Source organism: Asterias rubens, chromosome 1, assembly GCF_902459465.1.
Source record: "Asterias rubens chromosome 1, eAstRub1.3, whole genome shotgun sequence".
Taxonomy (NCBI): domain Eukaryota; kingdom Metazoa; phylum Echinodermata; class Asteroidea; order Forcipulatida; family Asteriidae; genus Asterias; species Asterias rubens.
The window spans coordinates 10,484,933-10,500,815 of record NC_047062.1 but is presented as its reverse complement, the minus strand read 5'-3'; the positions used below and the strand labels follow the sequence as shown (position 1 = coordinate 10,500,815).

The following is a 15,883-nucleotide window of genomic DNA, read 5'->3' as shown; positions in this document are numbered from 1 at the left end:
TTTCGTTTTCACAAAAATGTTACATGTGTATTTGTCCAATCCTTCCAAAAGTCTTAACTTTTATGAAGCTTTACAAGCGGAAAATGTAGAATTGTTTTTACCTGCGTTTGATCATAGTGGATCACTTGTTTGAACTTGGATTTTCGAAAGTGAGAGTAGTCAATAAAAAAAATTTACCTTCTCCAATTTCAACGTCCCTGAAGGCAGTCTCACTACCACACAAATCCGTCAAGTACTCGCCGTTCAAAGTGAAACCTTAGAATAAAAAACACATCCGAAGATTAAAAAAATCATTTTAAAACAAACACGTTTTTCTGTTGTTCTATCTGTGCTGAGAATCACAGACCAAAGTTTCTAAAGACAGAGAAAAGGAGTAGAAATTAAACCTAGCCTCGGTAAAGCACCTCTACTCGAGACTGGTTCCCTGTCAATATTGGTACCTCAAAAATCAGTGCACCGACTAATGTTTGCCAAGGAAAGTCCACTTTTATAGTGTCTTTGAGAAAAAGAGTCAACACGTGTTTGGCTAATAACTCTACAACTACATTGTAGTCTCGGTGCAGAATGTGGTGTTCATTATCACTCGACTATCTTAATTCTATTATAAACTCTACGCAAGAACCATCGGACAATATAGGAGACTGTTATGAACGCCTAACTTACTCCATCATCTGAGGCCCACCATGCTTAAAAATTACAGCAGAGATGCCAACATTTCCATCTTACAATCAGGGAGATAATTGCATTCAACATAATAGGGGAAATGTTTCCATAATCAGTGAGATTTTCAAATTTGTTCATCATAGAACACGGAAAGATTGGTTCAAGGTGACACAGCATAATCTGCAGTCAACCATGGCAAAAAACACTTATAAGTTCACTGGGTACTTTTCAAGCATTCACAAGACACGGGACCTATGGCCTATCGTTCTACCCACAAGACGAAGCAATTATGGTGAAGTGTCTTGCTCAAGGACCTCACTGCCATGATCGGGAATCGAACCAACACTCTGACAACACCAGAAGGTGACGCAGCATAATCTGCACTCAACCATGGCAAAAAACACTTATAAGTTTACTGGGTACTTTTACACGCATTCACAAGACACGGGACCTATGGCCTATTGTTCTACCCACAAGACGAAGCAACTATGGTAAAGTGTCTTATATTTTAATGACCAAACCAACAGCGGACGAGCCGCCAATTACAGGAAAGAATAATACACAAATTGAAAATATTCACATAGACTATATAAAATAATATGCATGTACAAAGTTAACAATTAAAATAGAAAACATCTTAGGAAAGATATTTATTGATATAACAACAAAATTACATGGGGAAATAACAAAGGAAATAATAAATGAACAAAAGGACATGAGTGCCATGATCGAGAGTCAAACCAACACTCTGACAATACCAGATTTTGAGTCCAGTGCCTTAGACCACTCAGCCATGACACTACACGATAAACAAGGAATCAGTTTCCAACGAAACCATATAAAAGTATTTCAATTAGAGTTCTGACCTGGGCGCAGTTCTGGGCGCAGACATGTTTGATGTGGTGCATGACTATGGAACGGTTTTAACGACTGCCCATTCATGTACGACAAACTTTAGTACTGGTTTGTACATGTACATAAACATGGATGCGCCCACACGGCTTCAAAACCTTAGTGCGTGTCTAACGGGGTGTTAGCGCCCTAGACAATATATATAGCTCTATGGTTCTGACACACATGTTGACTTACTGATAGCCTTGTCAGTCAGATCAAGCATGCAACCTATCACGTCGTTCTGGTGCCATGTCTTGCCAAAATTCTCTGATCCGTTGTGCCATTTGCGAGCCTGGAAAGGGAATCATACAGCTTGAATAAACATCGGTTCTCCTGATTAATAACAATAGTAAATGACTAAGAGACGTAGCACCATGTAAATATCGCTCTGGAGTAGTGGGGGTTCTGAAAAGAACCAGTGGTCAAGAACCAACTCTACTCAAAAGAGAAATTCACATGGTGTTACCGCAAACATCTCTTAGTTTTACATGTGTACTTTCACCATGCAAAGTATCGAATCCTACTTAATAGTAAACGACTTCTTAAAGGTATTATGTGTGGTTTCATGTTTTGTGTGATAACCATAAACATATAATAACAAACCTGTTAAAACTTGGGGTATAACCCGTTGTGTGATTTGTGAGAAAGTAGTGACAAAAATCATGCACATTTTTCAGCATGTAAACATATTGTTCTTGAGTTGGATGTGACTATTGCCACATATCAGGTGCGGTACAAGACCCAGTTTCCAGCTGCTTAAGCAGAGGACTATGCTTAGCTATTTTCTGTAAGCAAAAATAAGCAGGATGACAGTCAAATTTTGTACAAGTAAAGTGATATTTTAGCATAATTTTGTTATACTTGTAGCAACTTTTTATGCTTAAGCAGCTCTATGAAACTGGGCCCAGAGCAGAACCATCTACATGGTGAGACCATAGAAATAGAACCCGGAGAACGCTTAGTGTCTCATTGTGTGTGCGGTTTCGTTGTGAGACCATTTTTATGGACGCGCATACGCCATTTTTGTTATGCGTGTATGGAAAAATATTTCGCCATACAATGACGTCATCATTGGCCAATGAACACACTAGAAACGGTCTATGTGCGCTGACATCTTGCCATTTTGCCATACACTTGTGTCACGTGATGCTCATTTTGCCATACACGCGTCTCACGCGATGATCATTTTGCCCATCCACAGACGCCACAGAGGGTGGCCGAGCTCAGCGTTCTCCGGGTTCTATTTCTATGGGTGAGATAGTTCTCAGTTGTTTCCTCACCAAGAATCCATCAAACAAGTAAGCCTTTCCCGTAGTAGCCAGGTCCTTCTCTGCACTGATGGAAGGCTGTGCCCAACCAACTCTCATCAGTCCGGCGGACATTGCCTCAAACTCATAGTACCTTGAAAAATAATACAGACAAGAAACATCTCAACAAATCAGTCGCATTGTCAGTGAAGGAAAAGTTATTTGTGGTTATACTTTAAAGACACTGGAGACTATTAGTAATTAACAAAGACTAGTCTTCTCAGTTGGTGTATCTCAAAATATGCATAAAGTAACAAACCTGTGAAAATTTTAGCTGAATCAGTCGTCGAAGTTCAAGATAATAATGATATAAAAAACACCCTTGTCACACGAAGTTGTGCGCTTTCAGATGCTTGATTTCGAGACCTCAAATTCTAAATCTGAGGTCTCGAAATTAAATTCGTGGAAAATTGCTTCTTTCTCGAAAACTACATTACTTCAGAGGGAGCCGTTTCTCACAATATTTTATACTACCAATATCTCCCCGTTACTCGTTACCAAGTAAGGTTTTATGCTAATAATTATTTTGAGTAATTACCAATAGTGTCCACTGCCTTTAACAGAATAAGGTGAGGTTTCATGAAGCACCATGTGTAAATCTCTTTTGAGGTGTTGGTTGTGAAAAGAGCCGGTGGTTGACAACTAAACGTTTTCATCAGCATGCTCACATCGTCTTCAGGAGAAGGAGCATCAGATAACTTGATAATCGCTTGAAAAACGCGAGTGTGAGCTTTCACACAGAGACTATCATCTAGAGCTCTATGGAAAATCCTAACTATAGTTTGAATGCCCCAATATAACACTTAAGTTGGGACCGGTCCCAACTAATGTTTACAATTAAATGTAAACAATTGTCAAGTTCGGATGGAACATATGGTTTTTAACCCATTCAGGCTATTTAATCACAATTTTTCTGATTTTTCCAAGGGCAGAAAAAAATCAGATATCAGACCAACGTAGGACAAATATTACGCCTGCCATTATGAGCAGCTTAGAGTGTTGATACCAGGATACGCTCATACCATTTTCCAGACAAATATTACGCCTGCCATTATGAGCAGCTTAGACTGTTGATACCAGGATACGCTCATACCATTTTCCAGACGACACGGCGTATGTCTTCTCTGCTCGGAGGGTTCGCATCTTTTGCTTCTTTTCTGATATCTCTCTCACAAGACCTTGTGAATATAAAATGATAAATTGAAATATTGTTAGAAAAAAAGTAATTTATGACACTAAATCTTTAATTTATGACACTAAATCTTGGGAAAAGGAAATTTGGTGACTTGATTCACATATGCTTCCATTGTTTTTGAAACACCAGTTAAATCAATTTCGCCATACTTGGTAAAAGACACAGTTTAATCCAATGTTAAATTTTGTGTAAACTGTACAAGTAATTCCAAACAATTCACACACAAAATTTCAAAACCTATCTGCTGCAATCCACAGAAAGTACTTCTACCACAAGCCATGCTATACAGTCTATTTTAAGGCCACACAGAATCAAACGACTCTCCATTGGCTGCAACAACAATGCTTAAGAATAGAACTTTTAGCATTACAGCTGCGTCCATTGTCAAAGTAGTTGATTACGGTGAGACAACCTAACCATTACCCACAGTCACTACATCGTAGGTAAAATTATTTTAATATTTATACCAAGGTTAAAATGTTCATACTTTTGTGGACACCAATCCAAACAATGTACACTTTAGAGAAATATGTCTAGTACACGTGTAACCTGCTCTGCTGAGCAAGATATTTTTGTGCTTAGCATATTTTTATTGTTAGCGGCTTTACAAAACTGGGTTATGAGGTATTTTTAGAACAGAAAAATAAATAAGACATTAATATTGAATCCTACCTCTGAAGCCAGCTTCTTGGTTGTCAGGTGGAGCTTCTAAAGTGTATCCAAAGCCTAGGATTGTACGCACGGTCTCACTCGCTGTGTCTCGATTCAACTTCTTGGAGGCGTCGTTGAGCTGGTTGTAAGGAACCAGCTGGGGATTGCGCTTGTATGTGTTATCCTACAAACAAACAGATCAAAAGACTTACAAACAAACAGATCAGAAGAGTGACTTGTAAACTAACGGACCAGTACTGAGCTTTTAATGGGACATAAGTGTTGGGAAAAATTCGGGAGACAAATCTTTGTTCAAATAAAAAATATTAACGATTAAATGAAAATCGACGAACGTTATTCTTCCTTCAAATAAAAATAATCTTTGTTCGAACGAAAATTATCTATGTTCGCACAAAAAAAATGTGTTTTGAACAAATATAAACTTTGTGCGAAACAATTTGTTGGAAATTTTCTTTACACCTATGTACCTTTAAATAGCTCAGAAGATAAGAATACCAATTGGAAAAAACAGTTTGTCATCTCGCAGTTCGACCAAATCAGAGTCTTCTTTTTAAGCCTTTGAGATATACTGAGCTAGGGCATGTAAAGTGATGTCATTAACCAATTTTTGCATTTTTACCGTAGGTAATTTTGTTTGGTAAGCAGTTTGCAACAGCTAATTATTTTTCTTAAACACCAACCAAGTTACTAAAGAGAATTGAAAATGTTAAGTAATACAAAATTTAAATATGTGGGTTGGACGAATACATTCTCTGAGTCCTGTGATGGGATTCAAACCTACATGTAAGACCCTTCTTTAGCAGGGCCCAATTTCATGGCTCTGCTTACCGTAAGTACAGAATTGGCGCTTACGGAAGCAGGGAATTTCATGCTTACGGCAAGCGTATTTTACGGGTTAGCGGCGAATTTTGGATTCTGCGCATGCGTACTCCCCGTTACTAGGCATTCTAGGCTTACAAGGCTAGCGCAGAAATTTGGCGCTTGCACGTAAGCGGGAAATCGTGATTGTAAGCGCATAATTTGGCAGTAAGCAGAGCCATGAAATTGGGCCGCGAGGTCATACCACTTAACACAGAACTTGTCTAATAGCAAGAAGAAGTTTGAATCCTATATTATTTTAGCATATATATCCTATAAGTTTTTAATCCTATATTTTTTTAGCAGCGGTTACTGCAACGATTAATAGATGGATGTCAACTCTTTCAGTGCTCACTTTTTGTTGCGCCAAACTTAGAGGTTTTGCCCAAAAAAAATTAAAACAAAAGGAGAAGTCTTTCTCAGCAAACAAAACGTGTCTTGTTGATTTGTGTTTCTTAGGTACATCTCGAAGTCAATAATATTTCTTGTACGAGTGATAATGCCCTCTCATTATCACATGTTTATTATAAATTTGAAAAAATCAAACCAGCATCGTTCACACCTCTATTCTGGACTGGAGAAGTAACAGTTCTACTCACTTGATTTAAACAATGCAAGAACAACATGTGAACAACAAAAAAAGGTCAAAGATAAAACTTGTTTTGCAACACGGAAAGCTCTTAAAAGTACGACACCAATCTGAAAGTCATATCTCACATCTGAGAGTCCGTAGGTCCATCCCTGCTCGATTCGATCCCTGGCCCAGACGTTGTGGGCATTCTCAGCCAACAACTCCACGAGTTTCTCCATCTTAGGGTTCAATGTGATGGACGACAGATTGTACGGCGCTGGTTTGTAGCCGTTAGACATCACATAGCTAGATAAGGAAACAACATTTGAAGAGAGGGGGAGCTTAGCACAGTTTTCACACTCTCGCCCACTCCATCTGCTGAAATCTTCCCGAGACCATTTATTTGTCATGTAATCTTCGCCAAATGCCTAGACATGGCTAATACTGATGGTTTTTTGACCTAGATAAGGAAACAACATTTGAAGGGAGGGGGAGCTTAGCACAGTTTTCACACTCTCGCCCACTCCATCTGCTGAAATCTTCCCGAGACCATTTATTTTTCATGTAATCTTCGCCAAATGCCTAGACATGGCTAATACTGATGGTTTTTTGACCTAGATAAGGAAACAACATTTGAAGGGAGGGGGAGCTTAGCACAGTTTTCACACTCTCACCCACTCCGTCTGCTGAAATCATCCCGAGACCATTTATTTTTCGTGTAATCTTCGCCAAATGCCTAGACATGGCTAATACTGATGGTTTTTTGACCTTCATGTTTGTCAGGAAAAAAAATCATGAAACAGACAAAGTTGGCTTTAAAATAGAATATTGTTCATTTCTTTAGGCAGAAATAACACAAAACAGAAAATATAGTTTTGTGTTTAGAAATCCGAATATTATGTTCACATACTACACGTATACATTGGAAAATGTCATATTCGACCATGAACTTTACACCGACCTCTTTGGAAGTGAATGGAAGTAGGTCAAACCCCAATCCCTGAAATCTACACCATACCAGGCAATGCACAAAGTAAATGATAAAAGATTAAAAACTTGTTCAGTAAAGCAACAATCATCTTGATGAGCATATCTAGAGGGATGGAAAACTCACTTCATGGGAAGGCGCAATCTCTTCAAGGTGGCCTTAGACGATTCCTCATCGATGCTGATCCGATAACCTAAGGAGATCAACGTCCTGTGCAAGAAAACAAAATAAGTTTACCAGCCATGCTTATAATATAAAACTTCCAAACAGTCAACACCAGTTCCAACTGTGAATTTGTTTAGGTGCGCCTATCTGTTTCTCTACTATTCAGCTGTTTGTACAATTTCAGTACTTTTTATCTTGTGGTTGTTAGCTGGTTGTGTACAAACTGTTTCTTGTTTTTTTAAGGCCTTGTTTTGCTGTTATTTTCTTCTTGTTTTGTACCATATCTTTAGTACATAGAGAACTTTTGTTTTATGCCCTTCATAAACGTTTGGTTTTATTATTAGTAGTAGTAGTAGTAGTAGTAAAGGGGATCCAGTATTTCATCTTGTAAGTTATGAATCACAAGGGAAACTCGTGAGTTTTGTCATCTCTGAGACGAAACAGTTGTTTTACTCAACATTTTTTACCAAATAACATTCCCTAGAAGTTTATCAATGCACACCTAACAAAATGTTGAGTAAACAAGCACTACTCAGAGCGAACATGGCAGCTAACAAAAGCATAGCTTCTGACTGGCACACCCGAACAAAGATATTGACAAATAGGAAGAGTGGCAACAAAGGGTTAGATAGCTCAGTTGGTAGAGCACCGGCACATTAATCCGAAGGTTGTTTGTTCAAATCCGGCTCTAGTCACCTTTTCTTTGTTCACACCCAAACTACTTTCTTGTAAAAAAAAAATTTTCGCAGTAGCACGGTGTGCTTATCTCTTTTAAGTGGTGTCAGCTCTGAGAAGAACCGGTTGTTTTACTCAACGTCTTCGAGGAGGAAACATTCCCCAGAAGTTGATCAGATCACACTGGTCGAAATGTTGAGTTACATGTACCAACAAGCTCACGCCATTTTATCATGAGGTAAGAAACTTGTAACGTTTTCCTTACTAACACAATGACTCTATTTATTGGAAAATGAGTACATCACAAAATTGAATTTGGGATTTTCCCTTCCTCTTTAACTTCTATGTTTGCATTAGTTCAATTCTGGAGGGAACGAAATGTCTGTATTTAAAAATAGGATTGTGGATAAATGATCCTGTTTGTGCAAAACATACCTGAGTGTTTCGTAAGCCATGGTGCTGTCAAAGTTCTTCTCTTCTTCCGTCATGTTGTAGAAGAAGGTAAGACATGGGTGAGACTTCTTGGTATCAGACCGAACCTGAAAGAATTAAGATACGTTGACTGGAATGTAAACTTCAAGGTAGGGTCATTGATCAGTGCTCGTATGTGATCGGGGGGGGGGGGGGGGGGGGTCAGAAATTCCACACAAGACTGCAGGGCTTGTAGCTCAAAACTTTTACTGGATCACAGAATTTGTTACAAGACCGGAGGAATCAAAATGAGAGGTACGCAGATCTACATACTTTACATTTTAGATGTTTTTAGAACAATACGAGAAGAATTGTCTCATTTTTTATATGGGTAATACTTCAACGCTAAAGATACATTTATTTGTATTGATCAGCTTAAATTAAAAAATACTGTGAGGGGTTTAGGCCTATCATTATAACAAATGAAAGGCCAGTGAAAGGTCAGTAGATTTTCTGGCTCGGTAAAACTGACCGGGTCAATCTTTCCGAGCCTTTGGCTTGTTTAAACTTACCTTGGCGGAATGGTTATCTGTGAGGAAAGTTACCTGGGCTGTTCGCACTAGACTTAAAATGGCCCATTGGCTTGGTTAGTTTACCCAAATTAAGTCCAGTGCGAACACCTAGGGCTTATGAGACAACTTTGAGATCTGAACTTACAGTTCCCCAGCTCCAGCCAGCTTCAATCTTGTTCATACACCAAAGTTCATGCACGTTCTCAGCCAGTTTGTCTCTCAGCATTTCAATATAGCCTGGAAGCACCACCTATAAACCCCAAGGAAACAAAGATAACAAAACAACTTGATTATGTCAAACATGTAGTCAGGATGACCATTACATCATTGCTTCATTATTATACATACATACATGCAAGCAGTGCATTAAATAAGGGAATCAATGTGTGATGAAGAGGTTTTCAATTAGTGGTTTAAACCCAAAGAGGCCTGGTGCTTGATAATTTTACCGAGACAAAGTCGAGGTAAATTATCAAGAACCAGGCCTCGGCCGGTTAAAACCACTAGTTGAAAACCGATTCAACACACTTTGATTCCCATTCATAAATACCTTTTCGGTCAAAAACATCAACACTTTTCGGTCAAAAAGTAAAATAAATGCAAAAATTATAAGTGTTCAATGATTTCTTTCAACACAACACCCCTCCAGCTATGAAATGGTAAGGCCCTCGGGTAAACAACTCCTTATAAGGGAAAGCTGCGCGGGTCGCACGTATCGCGTGATGTGGCACAACTGTCCCAGCCGTTGCTCTCAACCAATAGGAATGAAGAAACTGTCTTACAGGTGCAAGCTCGCATGTCACGCCCATGTTACAACACTTTTTACTGGTCATAAACAAAGGTTTATACACACCCCTGTGAAGCGCTCTCCACCAATAGGAATAGCGAAACTGTCTGAGGTATTTATGAACTGTGTATAAGTAATTGAGGTTTTACCCCAAGATGTTGCATTTTGTTTAAAATTTTACTTGTTTATCTCTTTTATATTTACTATAATTTTGACCATATTATTCTGTGTTTTACACTATTTTCAACATTGAATAAAGGGTAATATCTGTGTAAGTGTACAATTTTAAAGTGAAATTTGAACCTGCCACCTTCACACTTACATGCCCCTGCTCTGCAGAGGTCGCAATTCAAATCCCTCTCTAGTAAATGTTTTCAAAGCTTGGGACTGTTCAGTGCTGTTCAGGTTTTTTTAACCTCTGATCTGCTTCATCTTTTAAATAAAGATATAATTATTTTATCAAAGTTTTTGTGATGTATTTTGTAAGTTTTAATGTATTTTTTTTATAACGAATCCAACCGTATGTGGTTGCTAATAAAAATGATCCTTACCTTAGTTCAGTTCAGTTTATTTCCACTCCATCAGTGTGCTAACACAACGCTACCCATATGGTACTTTTCTAATGATTAAGTTGTGGGCGACTCCAAAATCAAGCTTGTTGATTGGAAACCCCCCCCCCCCCCCCCCCCCCGATATTGATGTAACTGGATGTGCTTTACACATCTTAGATCCACGCCTCTTAGGAAATGTTGGATCTCATTATAAAGACCATTCAAGGGTCAAAGTTTAAAGTGTTTTGAGACTCACGTTTTGTGTATCTACCGGCGCCGGTACGAAGTTTGCATGATCCCTGCTCGGCATGGAGCCACACACGATGCCTTCAGTCAGGTCCCCGATTGAGAAACATCGCTCAATCTTCAACTCTTCCTTGGGCATGAGGGATTCGTAGACAGGAGCGAAACCTTTAGGGGGAGTGTACTTGAAGCGTCCCTGTTTACCGCCCAGAATGATGTGAGCGCTGCAGTAAAGATGAGTGATTAATAGGGGGGTTAATGGAGGAATAAAGATGGAGGGTCATTGAGAGGACATTAATGGGAAAAACATTGATGATGGATACAAAGAAGGGATAAAAATAGTGAAAATAAACAGATTTAAAAATGAGTGAAAATAAACTATTATCATATAGTTACAAGCATTTACAGACAATGACTGAAGTTTTTTGTAAGCAGAGCCATGAAATTGGGCCCTGGATAGATTGACTGTGCTTGCCAGCAATGTGATATTATGCAAGTATGAGCCCTCTTACAAGAATTTTACAAGAAAACAAAGATTCAAATTCTAAAAAGCTCTCTTTTTAACAAATGATGTACTTTTGGTTTGCGGTAACACCATATGTACATCTACATTGCTGTGTAGAATATGTGCCTAGTTTATCCATCATTCAAAACCAAGGTGGATGATATTGAATGGCCAGACAGAAAGAGTGTTAACTAGTGTGAACTTTGCATTCGTGCAATGGAGACAATATTTTCTTTCATTGAAAGATTTCATCTTTCAATATGATAAATATTCTCAACATTGCATTCATAACCATTAATTACTCGCATAATATCACATTGCTGGCAAGCACAGTCAATCTATCCAGGGCCCAATTTCATGGCTCTGCTTACCGGAAGCACAGAATCGGCGCTTACGGAAGCAGGGAATTCTGTGCTTACGGCAAGCGTATTTCACGGGTTAGCAGCGAATTTGGGCTTCTGTGCGTGCGTACTCCACGTTACGAGGCATTCCACGCTTACAAGGCTAGCGCAGAAATTCGGCGCTTGCACGTAAGTGGGGAATCGTGATCGTAAGCGCAGAATTCGGCGGTAAGCAGAGCCATGAAATTGGGCCCTGCAATGGATAATATTAAATGGTCAGACAGTAGGAGGGTTGAGATTCATTTTGATCCTCACGTTATATTTGCAGAGAGGCTGACGACAGGGAAGAACATGCCGTCTAGGTTGAATGCTTCAAACGCCGCCTTGACCGGGTTACCGTTGACGTGGAACAAGATGGTTGGTATACTGAGATCAAAACAGATACCAATGATGTCTCCTTTGTTCAGGGGCTGCATACCGCTACGTGTCGCAGGCTTGTGGGTACCACCTGTAGAGAAGATGATGCCAGAAATATTATTAATAAGGGAATCAATGTGTGGTGAAGGGGTTTTCAACTAGTGGTTTAATCCCAACGAGGCCTAGTTCTTGGTAATAATACACACCCACGTGACGTGCTCTCCACCAATAGGAATAGCGAAACTGTCTGAGGTATTTAGGAATAAAATTTTATTATAATGATCATTTTTATGCCGTTCATCCATGAAACATGCTTCTGAAAAAAATACAGTTGAAAGGGAATTAGTTTTGGTACAATGGAGGGAATCTTCTGGAATAGCATTATTATTGATGGTTTATTAAAATTGAACTTGTAGCCAATGGCTAAATTGCGTCAATATATACATGTTATACAGTAAAATATTTTTTAAAATAAACATTAGGGAATGCACAAAAGACGAATTGCAACATGCGTCATCGGCCTATCCCTGATGAATGTGAAACGCGTGAAAAAGCCATTATTGGCTCAGAGTCATGTGTAGCACGGACGCACTTTGAAATCCATTGTTACATCAAAGATGGTGGCCAACGACGCGCATTGCAATCTGTCTATATATTAAAAAGGAAATGTTTAACCAACCGCAACAACACACAAGAACAACAAAAAAAAACATTAAAATACCGGAGAACTCTACATACAGGCAAGAAATTAAAATAACATTAACAATTATGTAAGCAACCTCCCGAAATGTAACAGAATCAGGAATGCCACGAAAAAGGCATGTCACATCATTGAGGATCAGTACTATAACAGTAGCGCTCCAAACTAATGCTAAAGATGGAAGCTATGTACCCCGATCTCAGACAAATGTGCCAAATTTCACTACCATAAAGGCGCCTACATGTACTTGCACAAGTTTTATGTTTAATTGTGTGTACTGAATATTAGATACTAGTGCCGTTTGGAGTGCCGATGGGGCAGTGATTGCGAGAGTGGTGGAATGTTTGTCTGACAGCCAGGTATTCTGAGCAAAAGTCATGATATTATTGCATACATGTACATGTAGTGCTATTCGGGTGGGGATGGTTTTTTTTATTAGTTTATATTCAATATACATAGCTTGTAGCGGCTTGCCTTTACATTACAAAATAGATAAACTAAAGGTACATGCTTAGGACAAAACACAGACGATTAACCATTTAACTGTTCAAAGACCTGTCGAAATCGATTTAAAAAACCCTTTAGGAGAAGTTGAGCAGAGTATACTGTTCGAACTGTTCGAGACCACATCGGCTTTTTTCAGAGCCAACACTCCTTCAATAGAGATTTACACATGGTTGTACCCGCAAGTTTACTTTTTATAGTGATTTCTCATCTTACATGTATGTTCCACACCATGCAAAGCTTCAAACACCTCCATATTATTCATACCTGTCCAGAGGTTCACGCCATCAAATCCATACGAGCTGAGATCATCCCCAACGCCGATGCTACACCATCCCTCCCCACCCCTGGGAGAGGGAGAGAAGCCTCTAGTGTTTGCCCAACCGACCCGGAACTTGAAGGGTCTGTGGGTGGCGCTCTCTATCTGATCAATAGACACCTCGTAGTACCATTTCTTGTAGACGGCGTTGCCTTCGGAGAGACCTACGAAGATGTTGGGTCTCATACTGTAGGTGGAAGGAGGGAGGAGGGAGGAGGAAGGGATTCAAATCAGTCAGTATTATTATATTTCTTCTACTTTCAGAGACGACCATCAACCCATGAGATTTTAAAGAGGGGCTCCGAAGTCACATTAATTTTGTGTGGAGCGCTCACTTTCCAATAGATAGAGTACTTATGACAATGGGGAAAAATAACAAGTCTCCACGCTCTCGTTAAAACGGTGTCAAAGGTCTTTTAACTCTTTCAGAAAGAAATGTTATATGTGATGATGACATCATCTGAGAGCAATACAAATAGGTCTGTGTATTCCAAAAAGTCCCGTCAAAAGGACAAGTTCAATGTTAAAAGTATTTTGATTGAAATTCATCAAAACTCAGGAATGAATTAAAAATTCTTTGCAGAAATATATATAGACCATATATTTGAACGGTGCCATCACAGAACATTTGACAAAGACAGTGGCATCTTGTACATCATTTTAACATGAGGGTAGAAGGAGATTGTTCAATAAATGAGGTGCAGCAAACTGAAAACTACGTTGTTTTGCTGCCAACAGTTGCAACCAATAATACTAATTGCTGTAATGTCAATAGCAATATTGGTTTTACTAAAATTATGTTTTTTTCCCACTTCAATACCCTTATCAGTGTGGCGAGGCTCTTTGGATCATGAGCGATGGTTAATTTTTAATCTAATCTAATCAACATGTTTTTGTGCTCTTTTTAATATTTTTCTGTCACAGATTTGTTGCCTGCATGAGTATACATCTGATATTTCACTCTGTTTGTAATTTAGTAATATTTTCAATGATTATTTTTGTAAACTGTACATTACGGCTTTTAGCCGCTGTATTGCAGTGTTTTAATAAACCATGAATAATACCAACAAGGATTTTTGTTTTTGTTTGTAGAACAGACGTTACACAACAAGGTTTCCTTCTTCATAAAATGTGAACAATTATAAAGAAATCATCCAACTGACCTTGCGACTTCATCAACCAGAGACGTCTGCAGCAAGAGATCCCGCGAGGGCAGCAGATTATCACAGATGAGGTTTTGGTTTCCACGTACTGCCACTCCGTTACCGACGCATAGTGAGCACAGAACATCAAGCACCTTTATCAACAAAGTGAACAAATTTAAGTACTAGAAACTTTCCTGACACCTTCCAATATATTTCACTGTGGGCAGTGATGAGAAAATGAAAAAGTGGCTGATCCTGTGACTTCTCCAATACTGGGGGAATGCTGAGAAAAGTTCTCAAGTGAAATTTATAAAGGACTAGGAACATTCCACAATTATAATGTATATAAACGTGATTTATTGCTTAGTGTCCTAAATCCCTGATATAGAAGTGTTTGGAGCTGTTTAAAGCCATTGGACATTTTCGGTAAACAGTATTGTCCAAAAGGCCCACACTTTGTGTATCACAACTTATATATAAAATAACAAACCTGTGAAAATTTTGGCTCAATCTGTCATCGGAGTTGAGAGAAAATAAACGGAAAACCCCACCCTTGTTTCCGCACGTTTCGCCGTGTCATGACATGTGTTTAAAATGAATCTGTAATTCTCGATATCATCGAGAATTGATAATTATTTTAATGTTTTCTCAAAAAGTAAAGCATTTCATTTCATGGAATAATATTTCAAGAGAGGTCTTTCACCATTACCTTCTGTAAACCCTGTAAGCTATTTGTAAAACTGTGAACTTTTTTTTCTTTTTCTGTTCCGAAAGTGTCCAATGGCTTTAAGAGACCATAGCAGCCAGAAATGGCTTGTACCAGAGCGACTGCAAACTACTGCAAACCTCAACTACTCAAAAATGTCACAAATTTACATTTTCAAATGTTTATGTTTCTAAAATAAAACAAAAGTTATTTTCCCTATTAATTTTTCAGACACTTTTACAATAAAACAAATTGTGTCCAAAACCCACCAATACCCATGTCTAGTCGTAATGTGATGACTATACAGAAATAAACTGTCCCAAAAGGATCAAAATCGGTGAACGCCTGAAAAAAAGTACATGTAGGAATGGGAATAAAATGGTAATGACTCCATCAAAATATTTTAGTTTTACTCTTGAAAATCAAATTGAAAAGAAAAAGAAGAAATATTTTCGAACTATCAATGCTTAATGCTGAGCATTACACATTTACCATATTTCATGGCACTGCTTAACACAGAATGCTGCACTTATTAAAGGCAGTGGACACGTGATAATTACTCAAATAATTGTTAGCATAAAACCTTACTTGGTAACGAGTGATGGGGAGCTGTTGATGGTATAAAAGATTGTGAGAAATGGCTCCCTCTAAAGTACGAGAAAGAAGTAGTTTACCACAAATTTGATTTCGAGAC

At 38.6% G+C, this 15,883-nt stretch overlaps 1 protein-coding gene across 1 annotated transcript in view; it reads right to left on the bottom strand.

The window, feature by feature from the left end:
• The window catches only part of LOC117289038 (ryanodine receptor 2-like), a gene marked incomplete in the record, with an annotated part of 186,131 nt that overhangs the window by 143,493 nt on the left and 26,755 nt on the right, over positions 1-15,883 (bottom strand). The window contains 13 exon segments of the mRNA XM_033769959.1: positions 178-255; positions 1,753-1,849; positions 2,838-2,958; positions 3,958-4,042; positions 4,732-4,894; positions 6,307-6,466; positions 7,275-7,358; positions 8,424-8,527; positions 9,117-9,221; positions 10,566-10,776; positions 11,714-11,906; positions 13,287-13,525; positions 14,502-14,635. Of these exon segments, the coding sequence (XP_033625850.1) occupies positions 178-255; positions 1,753-1,849; positions 2,838-2,958; positions 3,958-4,042; positions 4,732-4,894; positions 6,307-6,466; positions 7,275-7,358; positions 8,424-8,527; positions 9,117-9,221; positions 10,566-10,776; positions 11,714-11,906; positions 13,287-13,525; positions 14,502-14,635 (1,774 nt within the window).